Genomic DNA, 18308 nt, shown 5'->3' with positions numbered 1-18308 from the left:
AAGCAGGATGGAATGGTTATTTATGTTAATGTAGGACCAAATTAATCTGGGGCCACATCAAAAATTGCATCTATATATTGATTTTTATTTAAATGTATGCCAAATTTTCAAACATACCAAAATTGTTGGTATAGCAATTATTATCAGTAGCATTCCATCAATGTGCCATTTCTGTCCAGGCTATAACAGACTATATTCCATGTTACTGCAACACAGCCTGAAACTGTAAACTTACAACACAATTAAGGGATAAAGCTTATAGTGTAAAAGTGTGACTTTCAGGTCTAGTACATAGTACAGTACAGCACACAATATGATAAATAGAAAATGAAACATAATTTCCTAAGACGAACAGAAAAATGATAAAAACAGGAAGAAATACAGATGTTTGTTGCCAAACTCCAGAAAGTAACTGCTTTTTCCTTGAACAAACCAACTGCTGATGCTATCTACTATTAGCAGCTGGTAGCCACTTTGCAATAAATGCAACAGCCAAGGAGAATAATAAGAAACCAGATAATGTCCTTCCTGCTCCGGGAGTTTCAAACACCCACCACATCTTGCACTTCTGATGCTAGTGATAATAGTTCACCTCTTGCCATATATGTAATGATTGTGACAATGATGATGCTGATTTTGACAGAGATGCCGAAGTGACACATATTTTTGTCCCTCAATCTGCATTTAATAATCTATAATGACAAAGTGAAAACATGTTTTTAGAAAGGTCTGCAAATTTATTATACATCAAAAATCGAAATCTCTCATTCCTAGCAGCATTCAGACACTTCGCCGTGGCACTTGAAATTGTGCTCAGGTGCATCCTATTCTCTTTAGTTCTTGTTGAGATGTGTCCAGAGCTTGAATGGAGTCCACCTGTGGCAAACTGAATTGATTGGACATCATTTAGAAAGGCACACGTGTACCTGCATATAGAATGTCAGGACAAAAACCAAGCCATAAAGTCCAAGGAACACCCTGTAGACTTTCGCAATCAAATTGTGGCAAGACAGAGATCAGGGCAAGGGGATAAAAGCATTTCTAAAGCTTTGAATGTTCCTAAGAGCACAATAGCCTCAATAATTGTGAAATGAAAGATGTTTGGAACTGTGGTATAGTGGGTCTGTGGCTCAGAAAGAGCTGGCCATTTGTAATAAATAAATAAATAATCAATTGGCCCGCTCTCTCTGGGTATGCATGTTCACACACCTTCGGGGTTTGGTGCAGCAGTTGGGGAGAGACGCACCTTCATGTGAGGGGCGGTCTGTCTCAAATTGCGTCATCAGCTTTATGCGGTACACGACTGAGATGCTGCGCTCACAGACACCTATAAGAAAGAGCCGGCACAAGAAAAAGGAGAGATGTCAAGTTTAAAGGGAAACACTGGGGACTGTAATATTTTTTTTGGCAAGAAGACTCCTGCATGTTTTAAACTCCATTTTAATGGATTTATTTATTTGGATTTTAACCTCCACTATCACATGGACATTTTGTTGGATTATTTATTTATTGAACATTTGAATGTATTGCAGTATTTGAACACTGCTGTTTTGGTTGCTATTTAATAAAAGCACGTCTGCATTTTTGCACTTTCCCCTTGCTTGGCATAAGCATTCTCATTTACTCATCTTATCCCTAGGATACAGTACAGGCAATGTGGGTTGCAGAAGCTCCCAGAGGGAACCAGTAGCGTGGGACCCACACTGTCACAGGAACAGTGTAAGAAGGGCCTTGGTCAATGAGGTGACCAAGAACCCAATAGTTACTTTAATAGAACTTCAGAAGTCCTCTGGCAGGCTGCCTGGAGTTTGCCAAGGAGAAAAATATATTCTGGTCTGATGAGACAAAAATTCAGCTCTTTGGGCAGAACTCCAAGCACTATGCCTGATGAAGATGAGGCACTACCTAATAACATTCCTATGGTGAAGTATGGTGATGGCAGCATCAAGCTATTAGGGTGCTTGTCAGAAGGCAAGGACAGGGAGGCTTCTCTGAAGGATAAATGCAGTGAAACACTGCGTGTTCTTTGAAGAAAATCTGTTTAAACTTTCACTCAACCTCAAAGTGGGGCAGTAGTTCACCTTTCAGAGCGACAATAGCCTCAATCATGTTCTTGAGTATCCCAGCCAAAGCTTAGACTTAAATGCCATAAAACATCTGAGGGGAGGCCTGATGACAGTTAATAGATGCTTCCCATCCAGTCTAATGGAGCTTAAAGTATCTGCCAGAAAGAATGGAATAAATTGCATAAATCCAGATGTTCAATGCTTGTAGAGACATACCAAGAAGACTCAAAACTGTAATTACTGCCAAAGGGTCTTCTACCAAGTACTGAATTTAAGACTCTGAATACTTCTATGAATGAGAAGTTTCAGTCTTTGATTTTTAATAAAATTGCAAATATTTCTGAAAACATGTTTTCACTTTGCCATTATGGTTTATTAAGTGTAGACTAATTGACAAAAATAACAAATGTATCTATTTAAAATTAAATCTACAACATAGCATAGTTTGCAAAATGTGAATGGGTTTGAACATTTTTAAATCCACTATAATCTCTGTCCAACATGACACTATTACAATAAAAGATGATCCAGCTTTGGCCAAGACCATTGTCAGACAAAGCACTACTCAATAGTGAGGAAAAGGGCCAGTTCAAATGAAGCATAGAATATTTCAAAAGAGTAATGAGGGGTGTGAATTTACAAGGAGTGACTATTACATACAGATTAAAAACTGAGAGAAGATAAGCAAATCATGTATATTATACAGTGGGGGAAAATTGTGAAGTGTGTTTTTGTTGCTAGCTATTTGGAAACAGTGATAAGAGCATTCAGTTAAGTACAGATGGCTACAATAATTGGAGAAATTTATCAATTCATTCAAAATGGCATAAAATGTCCACTGAACATATTGGAAACATAAATAGCTGCCACAACCTATTGGTGAGGTTGAAAACAAAAAATAAGTGAACTACTGGAAATAGGTCTTGTGAATTTGAAGTACAGTTATTAATTAATTGTCAGGATGCAGTCTGGGTTGTTATGGCCATTCGGAGAGGCTGTTTGAGGGTGGAAATGGAAAATTTCTAGGGAAGGTTGAATTAAGGACTCAGTTTAAATTTAGTAATGCAAGAGCATTTGAAGATAATTCAGGCAGAAGAGTTACACCTACAGTACCTCAGCAAGCATATTCAAACTTAACTTATTTCCCTTACGGCAAATTGATACTATTGTAGAGTGGGTAAAAAAAAACAAACAATACTTAGTGATAATGAGTTGCATAATCAATGACTTTGTTAAATGGTGCGACTCAAACCACCTACACCTGAACACCAGCAAAACCAAAGAGCTGGTGGTGGATTTTAGGAGGCCCAGACCCCTCATAGACCCAGTGATCATCAAAGGTGACTGTGTGCAGATGGTGCAGACCTATAAATAAAAGGGAGTGCAGCTGGATGATAAATTAGACTGGACTGCCAATACTGATACTCTGTGTAAGAAAGGACAGAGCCGGTTATACTACCTTAGAAGGCTGGCGTCCTTCAACATCTGCAATAAGATGCTACAGATGTTCTATCAGACAGTTGTGGTGAGCGCCCTCTTCTACGCAGTGGTGTGCTGGGGAGGCAGCAGTAAGAGGAAAGACGCCTCACGCCTGGACAAACTGGTGAGGAAGGCAAGCTCTATTGTTGGCATGGAGCTGGACAGTTTAACATCTGTGGCAGAGAGAAGGGCGCTCAGCAGGCTCCTATCAATTATAGAGAATCCACTGCATCCACTAAACAGTGTCATCTCCAGACAGAGGAGCAGCTTCAGCGACAGACTGCTGTCACTGTCCTGCTCCACTGACAGATTGAGGAGATCGTTTCTCCCCCAAACTATGCGACTCTTTAATTCCACCCGGGGGGGGTAAACGTTAACATTCAACATTATACATAGTTATTGTCTGTTTTTCACCTGCATTATTATCATTCTTTAATTTAATATTATTTATTGTATCAGTATGCTGCTGCTGAAGAATGTGAATTTCCCATTGGGATTAATAAAGTATCTATCTATCTATCTATCTATCTATCTATCTATCTATCTATCTATCTATCTATCTATCTATCTATCTATCTATCTATCTATCTATCTATCTATCTATCTATCTATCTATCTATCTATCTATCTATCTATTTTGATAACATAACTCTGAAGCATGTCCATGAAAGACATTTATTGAGGCTAATGATGATTTAAATTGTGTTTTTTTCTTTAACTACGCAGAACCTTCTAATCATATTGAGATAAATGGCAGCAACACAACACAGTTTATATTGAATGGAGGCAAACCAAGTGATCATTCCGAGTTTTACTGGAAATATTATAAAAAAGATTCACCATCCACAATTGTGACTGCCTACAGCGATGGACGTACACTTCCTGCTCATATGGAAGACAGGATGAAACTGGACCCCGATAGATACACACTTACAATTGAAAAGGTGACAGAGTCTGACAGTGGAATTTATGAAGCAACCTATTTAAACCAAAAGAAAGAATACATTTTAGTGGATACCTTTAAATTAACAGTAAAGGGTAAGTGTAATAATTTTATCAATTTCCTAACATACAGTATTTTAGATTCTATTCTATTTCTGTATGTATACAATGTAATATATTTTATTTAAACTTATAAAATGGTTAAGTGTACTATATATGTTTATGTACAGTGATGCAAAACTATCCATCAGGGTGAAAAAACTAGGAATGATTAACAGAGATCATAACTTTTTTAAAACTCATTCTAAGATCTTTTTTGCTATTGACTCATGAAGTTGTGCCTAAATTATAGTGGGAATGAACTTATCATAATGCACAAATGCAGAGTTAGAGGAACCTAACACAAATTTGCTAGACAAATATTATTTCTAAATTGGGCACACACCACAGCCTAAGGCCACCTTTTTTCTGAACCCGTACCCCAGATTATTTAATCAAAAGTGACTTCAGAAAAGGGCGGCACGGTGGTGCAGTGGGTAGCACTGCTGCCTCGCAGTTGGGAGACCTGGGGACCTGGGTTCGTTTCCCGTGTCCTCCTTGCGTGGAGTTTGCATGTTCTCCCCGTGTCTGCATGGGTTTCCTCCCACAGTCCAAAGACATGCTGGTTAGGTGGATTGGCGATTCTAAATTGGTGCTTGGTGTGTGTCCTGTGGTGGGTTGGCACCCTGCCTGGGATTGGTTCCTGTCCTGTGTTGGCTGGGATTGGCTCCAGCAGACCCCCGTGACCCTGTGTTCGGATTCAGCGCATTGGAAAATTGATGGATGGACTTCAGAAAATGAATAAATGAATTATAACTATTTCTTATTTACTGGATAGTTTTACCTTAAAGCACCATTGAACCATTAACCTGCAGCAAAATGTTTCTATTTCAGAAGCAGATTAATTAGGCGTGATAGTAAGTGTCAAATCTCAGATCACAATGTAACTACTCCCACTAAATGTACTTTAAAGGCTACTTCCTCCTAGAGACCATATTTTATAAGAAAAGGTGTGAAGAATGATTTTAAATCCAAATGTACAACCATTATTAGTTCATCCACAGTTCATCCACATGTACTGTATGAATAGATGTTTCTAAATTTTTCCTACAACTGGGCTGTTTATAAACCACAAATTGTGCTAAAATTGTGTGCAAAACAATGGGCACATTGTCTCTTTTCTGAAAAATACCCTCCTTATATAGTATATGATAGAATAATGAGAATATATCTATTACTTGTTGTTCAAATATTATATATTTTACTTAAGTGTAAATGTAGGCATTAATTAATAGATAGTGAAGGCAAACATTAATAATACACGTAAGGGCTATTGTGTGTTTGGATGTATATATACACCATCTGTTTCTCGAGGGCTTACGAGAAGATTGGTGAGAAGCAGGAATCTCTCACTAGTGAAAGAAAATCACAGCTCAAAAAAAAAACTTCCCTTTAAGAGAGGTGGTCGTTCCACTGTTTCAGTGAAAGCAGCAGTTTAAAACAGGGATCCAATAAGAAACAATGAAAATTAAAGTATAAAATGATGACGGCATTCAAAATATGATTTTAAGGAAATTATAGTGTGGTGGCTGGCCCGGACACAGACAGGCACACGCTCATGTCACCCAACACACGTTTATTTACAAAGTCCTTATGTTTACAAACCCCAAAGACCTGGTCACACAACAATGCCTTCTCTCTCTTCAGGCCGCCTCCTTGCCTTCCTCCCACCATCATCTACCTTCCACCTGATTCTTGTCTCCGTCTGAAGGGAGGCGGCCCCTTTTATACACACCCAGAGTGCTTCTGGGTATGCAGCTGACACTTCCGCCACACTGGGGAGTACCGGTGGAAGTGTCGGCTGCGTACCCGGAAGCACTCTGGGTGTCCCCTCTTTTCTTCCCCCCAGCACTTCCGGTTGTGGCGGAAGCGCTGGGGTCCAGGGTCTACAAGGCATCGGGGCACCCCCTGGCGGTAGCCACGGGCCCATACAGGGTAGAGCTTCCAAGCCCTGTACCCGTGGCCCCCAATACAACCAGGGCGGACGCCCCCTCGTGGTCTGGAGGAGGAATGAGCCCTCCTCCTGTCTTCCTGGGCGTCCCGGCCGGGCATGAGCCCTGTCCGGGTGCCACAATAGTTAACAAAGTACACATCAAATGCACACAAAAATTCAAGTCCAGTCTATACACTCTTAAAAATGAAGGCGCCAGAGTCCCTTCCACCTGAAGGTTCCACAAAGAACTTTAGTTCATTTAGATTCAACACAGGTTCCATACAGTAAATAGCCATGAAAAGATAGTAACAGATTTGTGAAAAACCAATGGCTAGTCCACTATGACTCCTAAATCCTTTTCATAATGTGTGCTTTCAATTTTCAGACTCCCATTGTGTATTTTACTTTTTGCGTGTAAGGAAGAAAGAACCAACTTCGTATGCAACAAACAAAATAGCAGAATAAAATGGTGCTTTGTCAAGCATTGGTTCTATGAGGAACCACACAACCCACTAAAAAAACATACAAAGTCATTAAAGAACCAGTATTTTTTTAAAATGTAGATGCAGCTCTTAACAGCACAAAAAGAAAAGAAGAAAATAAATGTTTGTTCATCAAATTGTTGACGGTGCTAGTGGGAAAAATAATGCAGATTAGTCATTATGGCATACTGATTAGTTGGTATCAAGGAAAAAAAATGACAGACTATTGGATTACAAACACATACTTTCACAGAATATTGTAGGCCCCCACCTGACTGATGCAAAGTTGTGCATCTTGTGCAGCTCCTGACCACCTTCCAACAACCTTCAACTCTCATATGATTTGAACATTTAGAGAAGGACATTAATTCAGTTTCTATACCGTTTATCCAGTACAGGGTTACTGGAAAATCTCACCAAGCATCAGGCGCAAGGTAGGAACAATTCCTGGACAGGTCATCAGTCCCTCACACAGAAGGAATTATTTTCTACAAACACAGAATCCAGGTTCGTCAGTGAGAGATTTAATCCCAATACGTGTGTCGTCAGTCAGACTATCAATACTGTATTTGAAAACCCCGAAATTGCACACAGTAAAAATGCTAGTGTTAAAATAACTCTTACAGTGTTCATTTAAGAGTTGACCCATATAACACTTAAAATGTTTTTTTTCACCATTTCGCTTGTTATGAAATCCTTCTTTCATGGAGGACTATGCTATATGCTAGAGTAGAAACGTTGCATTTGTTTGATTCAAGTTAAAGGCAAAGAAAACAGATGTGAGCAGAAGGTCCTATCAGCTGTTTATAATTGCAGCCACAAGTTCAACTTACAGCCCAAAAAGCTCTTTATTTTCCATATTCTCCCGCATCCCTCACACAGCTAGAATACAATAGAAAGCGCCAAACTTATGTTAAATCTAGCTGCAAACTTAAAACATGACAGACATTCAAATATTAAACTTGCAAACGTATACTCACTACATTAATCAACTAATTCAATTAACAGTTTATCTATAAAATATTATTCTACACTATGATGATTTGTCTATCATAGCATTGCAAGCACTGGTAACTGAGCAGTTTACTGAAGAAGCACTCATTCTTAGTCTTTTTCAAAATATTGTAAAAAGAATGGGGTAGGGTGCACTGCCATCTGCTATACCTTTTAACAGAAGGCTGGAATGTAAATGTCCTTTTTTGACCAAATGTTTTAAAATTTCCTCCTTACTTACTTAGAAAATATATTTTAGCAACTAACTATTAAGTCTAATAAAGTAAGGCACGTGCACCAGGATGAAGGGCAAATATAGTAAACACAGCACATGAAAAATGATACTGTAATGAATTTCTTGTGAAACTGGAACTACTCTACTTAACTACGCCCACTGTTAGTGGCTGAGGGGGACACCTTAGTTGTTGTCCGGTGTTGCTGTAAATGCTCTGCTACTGCAGTGCTTTACAAATTGAAACCATCCTGATGACACAGGCCCTTTAACATGCTGTATACACTCTGCTACAGCTGGGCTGTACACTGAATTCTTTTCCATGTCATGGCCCTGGAACATGCCATGTGCACCATGCCATGCACTAAGGTGTTCAGTTAGGAAAATTAACCATGACAGGGTTGCCAGGTTCCTAAAAAATATAGCCCAAGGACAGCTTAAAAATAGCAGATTTACCCAAAACAGTAACCCAATGGATGAAATAGACAAAATGACACACTAGAAACTAATGTGAGAGGAAGAGCGTTAGATACATACCGTTAAATACATTGTCCAGTGGGAGCTGGTTGGTCTTATGGCCTCAGAACCAGTGCAGATTTTGTTTTGTTCTCCAGCCCTCTGTAGTTTTTTTTGTTGTTTTTTCTGTCCTCCCTGCCCATCAAACCTTGCTTTATTCTTTGTTACTTGGCATTGCCTAATCTTATTTTTATATATTTGTGTTTCTTTCTTCATTTTGTAAAGCACTTTGAGCTATGTCATTTGTATGAAAACGTGTTATATAAATAAATGTTGTTGTTTTAGTGGTTGTTAAAACCCAATTTTATTCAGAGTTATTGAATTGGTATATACTATCACAGTATGGCCCCCCTCGGAGATTTTACAATGGTAAAGAAACATATACAAAAACATATTGGAGAGGGGCTGAAAAATAGCCCAAAATAACGTTATTTTTAAATAAGTAGCCCAAAAAATGCATCTTGGGAAAGCCCATTTTCTTTACAGTCAATAATTAAAAGTAGCCCAATTGGGCAAAAAAAACGCAACACTACAGCACAGGTCCATCCTCCATTTTTTATGACTCTTATAGGGAGAAACATACCCTGCAACTACGAGCTGTCCTCTTTGCATCTCAAGTCTGTGATTGGCCTGTTTCTCTTGGCAGGTCAGCTGCCTTATCTGATATATTCAGTAGTGGTCTCATGTGGCAGATACACCATTTCTCTCAGGAAGTCCCATAAAACTTAATCTGTCTGTCCAGTTGTTACAATATATGAAATAATTATTTTCCTTTCTTTCATTTTTGTGCCGTGTCCTTGTCTATGTTGAGGAATATTTTGATATCTTAAGCAGATGGCAAGAAATCAAATTGCAGATTTCCATCTGCAGACACGATGAGAACAGTATTGATTCAATCGTGTTAACGTCTCACCACCTCCTGAGTGGGTGACATCACACACCAATTTTCACAAACATTTGTGAGTATTACCCTTTTCGAGAATGCCAGCTAGAGTTTTGCATGTTCTTTTCACTAGTTTAAGTCTCTTCTCACTGGTGAAAGGCATTCATGAAACCAGTCCCATGTCTTGTTAAACTAATTCTCAACTAACTAAAGACACTTTTTTCTTAAAAAGGAGGCATCTTAATTTCTTACTCCTTATTTATTGTACCTAGACTGTACTATTATAAAGATTTGAGGTTTCCTAACTTCTGAGATCTCAATTTAATCTTTACTTCTCCACTGCTTGTTTCTTGATTTATGCATTCCCTGTCTCTTGAAACGTCAGAGAGCTAGAACTCAAGTAAGGACTAGTTTCGACTGAAAAGAGATTGGACTCATTTCAGCTAAAATAAGAAAACCAGAGGTGTGAGAATTTTAAGCCATAAAACAATCCCGTGTGTAGTTCAAACTTAGTATCTGTGCTATGTCAAGGTGGTGGGGAACTTATGAAAATCTAAAACAATTGTGATTAACATATATGAACCTAACTTGGATGACAGAATATTTATGAAAAATGTATTTGCATTAATTCCTAATATAAGCACTCATAAAATTATAAATGCTAGAGATTATATTTAAATTTTAAATCTAGACTTGCATAGGTTTCTTGACTACAGCCATTATAACATCAAAAACTGCAAAAACAGTTACATAATTTATTATGGTTCATAATTTCAAAGACCCAAAGAGATTTTTATATCCACATTCAAGAGAGTATTTGTTGTTCTCATCAGTACATCACAGTTACGCGAGCACTGATTATTTTTTCATTGATAATAATTTCCTGCGCTCCATCAAATCTTGTATGTATGGTGCTATTGTCATCTATGCATGCTACTCTTATTTTGAAGATTACATTTTTATGCCCTATATACTCAACTTGTGACTAATTCCTTAAATCTGTGCTATTAACAGATGGGCTTTATAGAATTCATCTCCAAACAAATCAATAATTTTTAGAGACCAAGTGTATGCAGGAACACTCTGATGGTAGCTTCAAGAAGACAAATTATATTGTATCTCTCCCATAAAAGTAAACTGGAGACTAGCAAGGTGGCAGAACTCATTACAGAGATTTCCAGAACAAATCATGAATATGCCAGATATCCTATGAGCTACTCCATTAGAAAAAACTGACTATCAAGTCAAGTTGGGGAGCATGCACTGGTACAGTGCATTGCCACACGCACCACACAACGAAACATCCTGGGATCCCAGTTGGCAACCCCCCAGGCAGACACACGTTCCAGTCCCACTCTCCGGAAATAACCCTCTATCTGCCACAGTCAGGCCACTCGGGTCCCCAACAATGAGGATCCTAGGAGCTGGATTACTTTCGGGAAAACGCGCCACATGGCCGTAACTACTGTAACTGATGCTTCCTCACAATGCAGATAATGTGCCTCATTCAGGACTCCATGAGCAACCGCTTATTCGACACAAAGTCAAACCAACAGTACCCAAAGATTTTCCAGAGAGACACAGTACCAAAGGAGTGCAGTCTTCGCCTAAGGTCACTGGATAGCGTCCATGTCTCACAACCATATAACAAGACAGGCCTCAATCAGAATTTAACCTTTTGACAACAAGATGAGCTGAACATCTTACTTTTAAATCACAACATCTTCATTATGAACACAAAAGCTAAATGAAAGATCCCACTCCCACCATTCCCAAATTTCATTGAAGGGTAGATTCTTTGAAATATGCTTTTGGAATGCAATAAATTAACATCACTTTGGTCAAAAATATTTACATAAAATACATCTCGAATAACCTTTGTGTAACAATCAATCCTAATCCATTAATAGAGATATTTGATGTACTCCAGGATGAAATTAAACTTCTTTGGGAGAAATCGATTGTAATATCCTATAGCACACAATTAGCATGTAAATTTATTTTGTTGAAATGGAAAAATTCCAACCCACTTCTAAAACTCAATGGATAAGCAACATTGTAGATTAACTTAAATTTAAAAAAATATAATTCTCTTTAAAAGGATATGTCCAAAAATTTTTAAACATTGGAAGAATTGAATAATATCATAATGGAGAAGGCATGTGAGGCCAATTGGCTTTTTATTCTATTTTTTTCCATTATATTTAAAATGCTAGATTTTTTTTGCTTGTGTCCTTCCTTTTTCTCTCTAATCCCTTAGATGGGGGTTAAACTTGTTTTATTTTTTCTCTGGATTGGTTTTAAAGTAAATGGATTTATCTGTTATGTGATTATTATTTGTTTGATTTAGTAGCATGCAATTGTACTGTTCTGGTTTTTGAAAAAAGAGAGAATCAAGGAAGAAGGCAAATACATTTTCACAGCATTTTATATGTTTTTTTTTTAAATAAAGTTTGTTAAATTACAAAATGCTTTAACTTCAGATTCCAAAGGTCCAATGTCAGACTAAACTTCAGTAAATTGGCATACCAAAAGAAAATTTTTAATGAGAATCTGTTCAATTAAATCACAATAATTAAAATGCTTTTTATTTCTTATACAGGTGATGGTTTATCTAATATAGGATCAGGTGAGTCAAAATTTTCTTGCTTTAACATCTAAAAAATAGAATACTTTGTCGATTAAAATTATTAGTTTAGCTGTATACAGTTTGTTAAATTATAATGAACATCCATACTTACAATGACATTTAAATTAGAATGTAAAATAATTTCTAGTTATATTTCTACAAAGTAATCTGAATAATTTTGTAAAATAAAGTTAATGGAAAGTATGTTAAAAAATCATTATACTGTATTATGAAGTAAGTACACATAAGACTGATATCCTAATGTATCAAATATGATGATTTTTATTGTACTGAAACTCAGAAAAAACAATGTGATTGTAAGAAAGGTTTCGGTGACAAAAGCACAAATTTAAACTTTAAACATATTCCACATTGTGTTTTTTGTCTGCATAAATATTCTGTATGTTTGTTTTAACTCTTGTGCATCATTTACACATATCTAGCTCCCATCTCTCTTGCCCAATATTTTGTGAAGAATTTAGTTTAATTGCCAATGTCTCCTTTACATTTTTAACTCATCATTCTACTGTAAATACTTCTATCGAGCCTTGTTTTTTATTGTCTGCTAGCTTACATTGAAAACACTTTGGCCCCCTTACAGTCTTGCCACATATTGTAGATCATATTCTGCAGCCCAGAAAGAACAGTTAAGTAATTCGCATCTTGTCACGAGTACTGGTATATCATTCTTGCACAGTACAAGTAAAAACAACTGCAAAGCCTTAAGATCTACTTGAAAGTATTCTGACATCAACTTTTATATTTTTATATTTTAGTAATAACTGACTCTGAATCAGTTGTTCACCTCCATACTTATAATTGTTAATAGAATAAATGAACACACACAAAGTGGTGCACAGTAAATCATTTGCTGTATATACATGTTGAAAAGTGCTGTGGATGACAATTCAGTTAAATTTTGTATCAGGTAAAATTCAAGCATAGATTATGCTAATTACTAAATAAAGAATTATTACATATAAATAAACATTGGTTAAAATAAACAGAGAACAAAGTAGAAATTGATTAACATTAATTGAAACCAACAATATCTGTTCATTAATTCACTGTGGCCAGCGTGGGGGACAACCTGGTGCCCCAGCGGGTTTGGACCCCACTCGTGGACAGGAGGTCTTGATAATGGAAGGTCAGGGAGGGAATAACAATATTTCCTTTACATGCCAGGACCAAGATGTGGAAGGATGTTAGAGCAGCTATGACATGTCTGGCGTCCTATCAACCATTGAGCGACACCTGGGATGGATTTGGGAACAGGGAAGGACAGCACAGTGGGCGACTGCCTGCTATGGGCTGAGCATCTCCCTGTTCACTGGGTGAAGGCACCCTGTCTGGCAAGCCCCATTATGGAGACCTGCAGGGCAGTATGAAAGTTGTAGTCCCATAGACCTGCCCCATCAGATTCTGTGGAGGGCCGCCAGGAAAATCTGTTGAATAGTAAAGATGCAAGGACCACTGTAGAACTACTTGACCCAGAAGTGCTTCCTGGAGACAACCAATTAAGCACCAGAAGTATTCCGGATTTAAAAGAGAGTGGGAGTCAGGAGAGGAGCTGGAAAGCACTCCCCTGGAATAAGTGGAGGAAAACAGGAAGAATAAAGAGAGTGACTGTTTTTTTCGGGGAAAAAATGGAAGAAATCTTAGGAAAGGCTATTCAGAGAGAGACGCCCTTCCAGTTAGGTTGGGTGTGCAATGGGTGTCAGAAAATGGTGTAAATACAATACACAAAACAGAACGCAAGTAATCCTCGAGCCAGATGGTCAATCTATCATTTCCACCCCAGAAATACAATACAACAGCACACACTACTTTGTTACTGTGCAGCCCACCTCACCAAGTTTAAAGCACTGTAAAGAAAAACAAAGTTTCATTGTTAATTTTAATGCAAAACAAGTTATTCCAGGTGACATGGGAGCATAAAAACATTTATTTGCTTACAGAATACTATTTATATTGAAATCTGTATGTTCAATATGGTTGAAAACTGTGCTTCCAAGACCTTCAGATCTTGTGTAGATGTTAAATATATTATCTAAGTATTTTGTACCAATGCCAACCTAAATAATTGGTTCTTATGAGAAGTTGTTTTTGACACATACATTTAAATCCCACTTTACCTAAAGTAAAGGTATATTGGTTATATGGCATATTTTCAATGACAATGATGTTTTTAATGTTACATCACCACAGTATAAAGTATCATCAGGAATTAAGAAAACAGATCTGATGATTTGGTATGCTCAGACACTACATAATAATAATAAAATGTAGAATGATGTCAGGTACAGATATTGCACTCACTTCCTATATGAATAATAGACATCTAATGTGTAATGATAATTTCATAAATTATTAGAAGAAGATGTAAATATATTTGGGCGCTACATCTGTCGTGTCACTGTATGATTGCTAAATTTGATTATAATATGCCAATAATATATTAGCAATCTGCGTCATTTATGGACTTATTCATTTCAGTTACATTTACTCATAATTTTCTTTGAATATTGTTTTCCTTTTTTAATCCATGCTCAAATTCTTTCCTTATTTTTTATCTCTTTATGTAGGTGAACGAGGCTGCTTTGCTGGATACATTTCTCTGCTTTTCACAGTATTGAGCTGCATGTACTGTATATAGTTTAGAATACCAGACCTCAGTTTATTCCAATGCAAACAATCATTGTAACTTTATTATATATGTCCTTGTGATTTGGAAATGTATTAATGATCTTTAATAATTCCTTAATAAGATCTATAATAATTTTTTTATTAAAGCTTAAATTTGGTGTTTATTTTCATTCTGCTGTAAAGGTCTTAAATAGAACAAAACCTAATTCAGTAAATAATAATTCAAAATGACTGGTATTTTGTAATATAATGTTGGAATAGTTTGTTTAAAAAATATGTTCTAAAATAATTTAACTCCACTTGAATATTTTTCTTGTTGTGGACTGGCGCCCTGCCCAGGGTTTGTTTCCTGCCTTGCGCCCTGTGTTGGCTGGGATTGGCTCCAGCAGACCCCCGTGACCCTGTAGTTAGGATATAGTGGGCTGGACAATGGATGGATGGATGGATGAATATTTTTCTTTTCATGATGTGCTAGTTGATAGTTAAGTGTACTTGTAGGGGAGACCTGTTTTTTACAGACTGGTGCTGTCAATATCTGCTCATTAATGCATTTATTCCTTTTCTGCTTATTTGAGGCAAAAGTATAAACCTTCACATTTAATGTTGCTGTCCAGTCACTAAAAATGTATCCCGAAGCAATGATTGTTGATACGTTTGATTTTGCTGTGCTGACCATATTTTTGCTTATCATTCAGAATGCAATTTCATGTAGAAAAATAATATATAAAATGATTGTAAAGAAATAATTTTAATTTAAAAAATACGAAACTCATCCATTAAATGGTAGTTTCTAATGTTCTTAGCATTATGGTGCTTTTAGGAGATGCAACCCTTAATCTAGTTTTAAAAGCATTTCACGGTAATATGTGCCCTTCCAATATGTCATTTTTGCTCATTGTTAATGATATTTACAATAACACATGAAAGTTAAAAAATGTTCAGAGTTTAGTATATGCTGCATTTTTTCATGTAACCCTTAAACAGTTTTTTTTTTTAACAAATGATTTGATTGTACAGTACATGCTGTCAAGAAGACAGTAGTGTTGTGCACAAAAATGAACTGCTATGTGATTTTAAAGCTTCTGCTAAAAAGGTTCCATGAGTTATTAAAATGGCTCCTTGACATCTCACTCAAGATAGTTTTCTGAAGAACAATACATGTTTATTGATCACTGTTTTTGTTTCTGTTTTCATAGAACACAAAAAGAAACATTTCTGTCACAAAATATATTTATTCACACCAAACTGTTATTATTTGTTATAAGAGCCAATATTAGACATTTAATGTATACATTATATTCACATGAGTATTTGCTTAACTAGAATGTTACTTTTATTTATCTTATTTGAAGAGAGAGAGAAGTTAGGGGGATGCATTGCCGCACCCACCACATTACAAACCAACTCAGGATCCCAGATAAGGACCTGATTGCAGCCATGCAACGGGTGACACCTCAGCACTGGACTAGTTCAGATGGAATGGAACCAGTGTGAGGTGTCACCCGTTGCATGGCTACACTTGGGTCCTAATCTGGGATCCTGAGTTGGTTTGTCATGGGTGGTAGCTGCAGAATTCTGCAATCAGCTAGAATCAGTATAGATATTAGCTAGATATTACCTTAAAAATACAGTGAACCACAGCTCAAGGTTAGATGAAACTCCTGGGCAGAGGCCACAAAAAGTACTGTGTTATTTGGCAGTTGCAAAAGGAAATGTATTTATCACCATAAGTTTAAAAATGATAGACTCATCTAAATTATTTGTACTGTAGTTTCCTGCAAACTTCCAGAAAACGGGCCATTTCTAGGACATCATAAGGTATTTCGATAAGTGTGACACTGCAGACAGACAGATGTGCTAGGGCACTTTTTAACTTATAAAGATACACTTTTGAGTTACAGTACATCATGTTAAGCCTGGTACATATAAAAGACATCGGAGGCATTTCCCTTTCTTGCTTACTTGCACTAAAGAAATCGGAGTGAGCTGATTGTGATGTTAATTCAACAGCTAAATTTAGAAAAGGCAAAACTAAGGTTTTATGTTGAGAAAGTCTTTGAAAGCCTAGATACATCTTATCATCTGATACTTACATATCACTGTTGAATACAAATTTGATTAAGTCCATCTAACATAAATTAAGTATACTGAACAATTATAAATTGTAAAACACAAACTAATTATTTAGTATAGAAAAAACAGTCTATTAACAGAAAAATACATAATTCCACTTATAATGCATGCAAAAAACACAATTGACAACTAATAATAAAATACAATGGGTAGATACATAGTAGATTTATTTAACTATTACTTGATCCACATTGCATTTAATTATTATTTGGCAATTGTGCTTTTTGCATGCATTTACTTAAAACTGATTAAGTCAGTGTTTGTGTTGCAATTATTTAGTACATTTTCTTTAATTTTTTTACTTAAGCTGGCACTTAAGTCTTCAATCTGCCTCAATAATGATTTAAGATATGAAAAGGTAGGGGAAGTGACTGCGAAGGTGTTAGGGAATGAGAACGGAACTCGTACACATGCGCTGCAAGGCCGCCCTGCTGGCCACTGCCGAGAGTTGATTCTACAATAAAATTAAATAAAAAGAAGAATAACCTTGGAGGTCAACTGTCACCCCGAAAGCGGATAGTAGACATCACATAGTATATGTGTACCAAATTTCAAGTCAATAGGTCTGTGAGCTACAGGTGATTTAAAATCCTGGATAGACAAACAAATAGCCACGGTAGCGTATTATATATAAAGATATTAGTGGAATTATATGTTTTTCTGTTAACAGATTGTTTTTTCTAAACTAAATAATTATTTACAGTGTACTTATTTGTGCTGACTTTCCTGATTATTCTATATTGTGGAATTAGTAAACAGGTTCTGGTGAATTTCATGCTAGTCTCCTCTATTTATCCTAAATTAAAATATTTTCTGTGTTAAATTTAATTGTCCAAATGCTTGTCTGTTTTCTTTATGCTCTCTTAGAATAAACTAAGAATTGTAACCACAAAAAAAAAACTTCCTCTTAAAGTTGTAAACTCAAGAAAATTATTATTTTTTTTAATTTTTAACAAGCAGATACTGGATGGAATAAGATGCTGAAGAGGCCATGACTATGAGAATTAAATTAAAGTAAATGAAATGTTTATCATGAATTTTATCAGTTTAAGCCAAATAGTTTTTTAGTCTCACTTTACTGCTCCCTGATTCCCCATTCATAAAGGTAGGATAAATTAGTCTAAACAAAGGTTTACAGATGTAGTGAAGCAAGAATGTATACTTTAAATCAATAATGGCAAGTAAGCAATGTCATTGGAGTGTTAGAAAAAAAGTACACTATGGATAGAACATTGCCCCCACAAATTGTGTTATACCTAAAATTACAAATTAGAT

General features: G+C 36.4%; 1 protein-coding gene across 1 annotated transcript in view; it reads left to right on the top strand.

Moving 5' to 3' along the window:
* si:dkey-19a16.12 (uncharacterized) overlaps positions 1-17861 on the top strand; it is a 76498-nt gene extending 58637 nt beyond the window's left edge. Inside the window, exons 3-5 of the mRNA XM_028821721.2 lie at positions 4272-4583; positions 12228-12254; positions 14840-17861. Of these exons, the coding sequence (XP_028677554.1) occupies positions 4272-4583; positions 12228-12254; positions 14840-14910 (410 nt within the window). The 3' untranslated portion in view covers positions 14911-17861. The remainder of the gene's footprint in view (positions 1-4271; positions 4584-12227; positions 12255-14839) is intronic.
* Positions 17862-18308: the final 447 nt, after the last annotated feature.

This window comes from Erpetoichthys calabaricus, chromosome 16, assembly GCF_900747795.2.
Source record: "Erpetoichthys calabaricus chromosome 16, fErpCal1.3, whole genome shotgun sequence".
Lineage (NCBI taxonomy): Eukaryota > Metazoa > Chordata > Cladistia > Polypteriformes > Polypteridae > Erpetoichthys > Erpetoichthys calabaricus.
The sequence above is the reverse complement of the archived record's forward strand: the minus strand, read 5'-3'. Positions and strand labels throughout refer to the sequence as shown.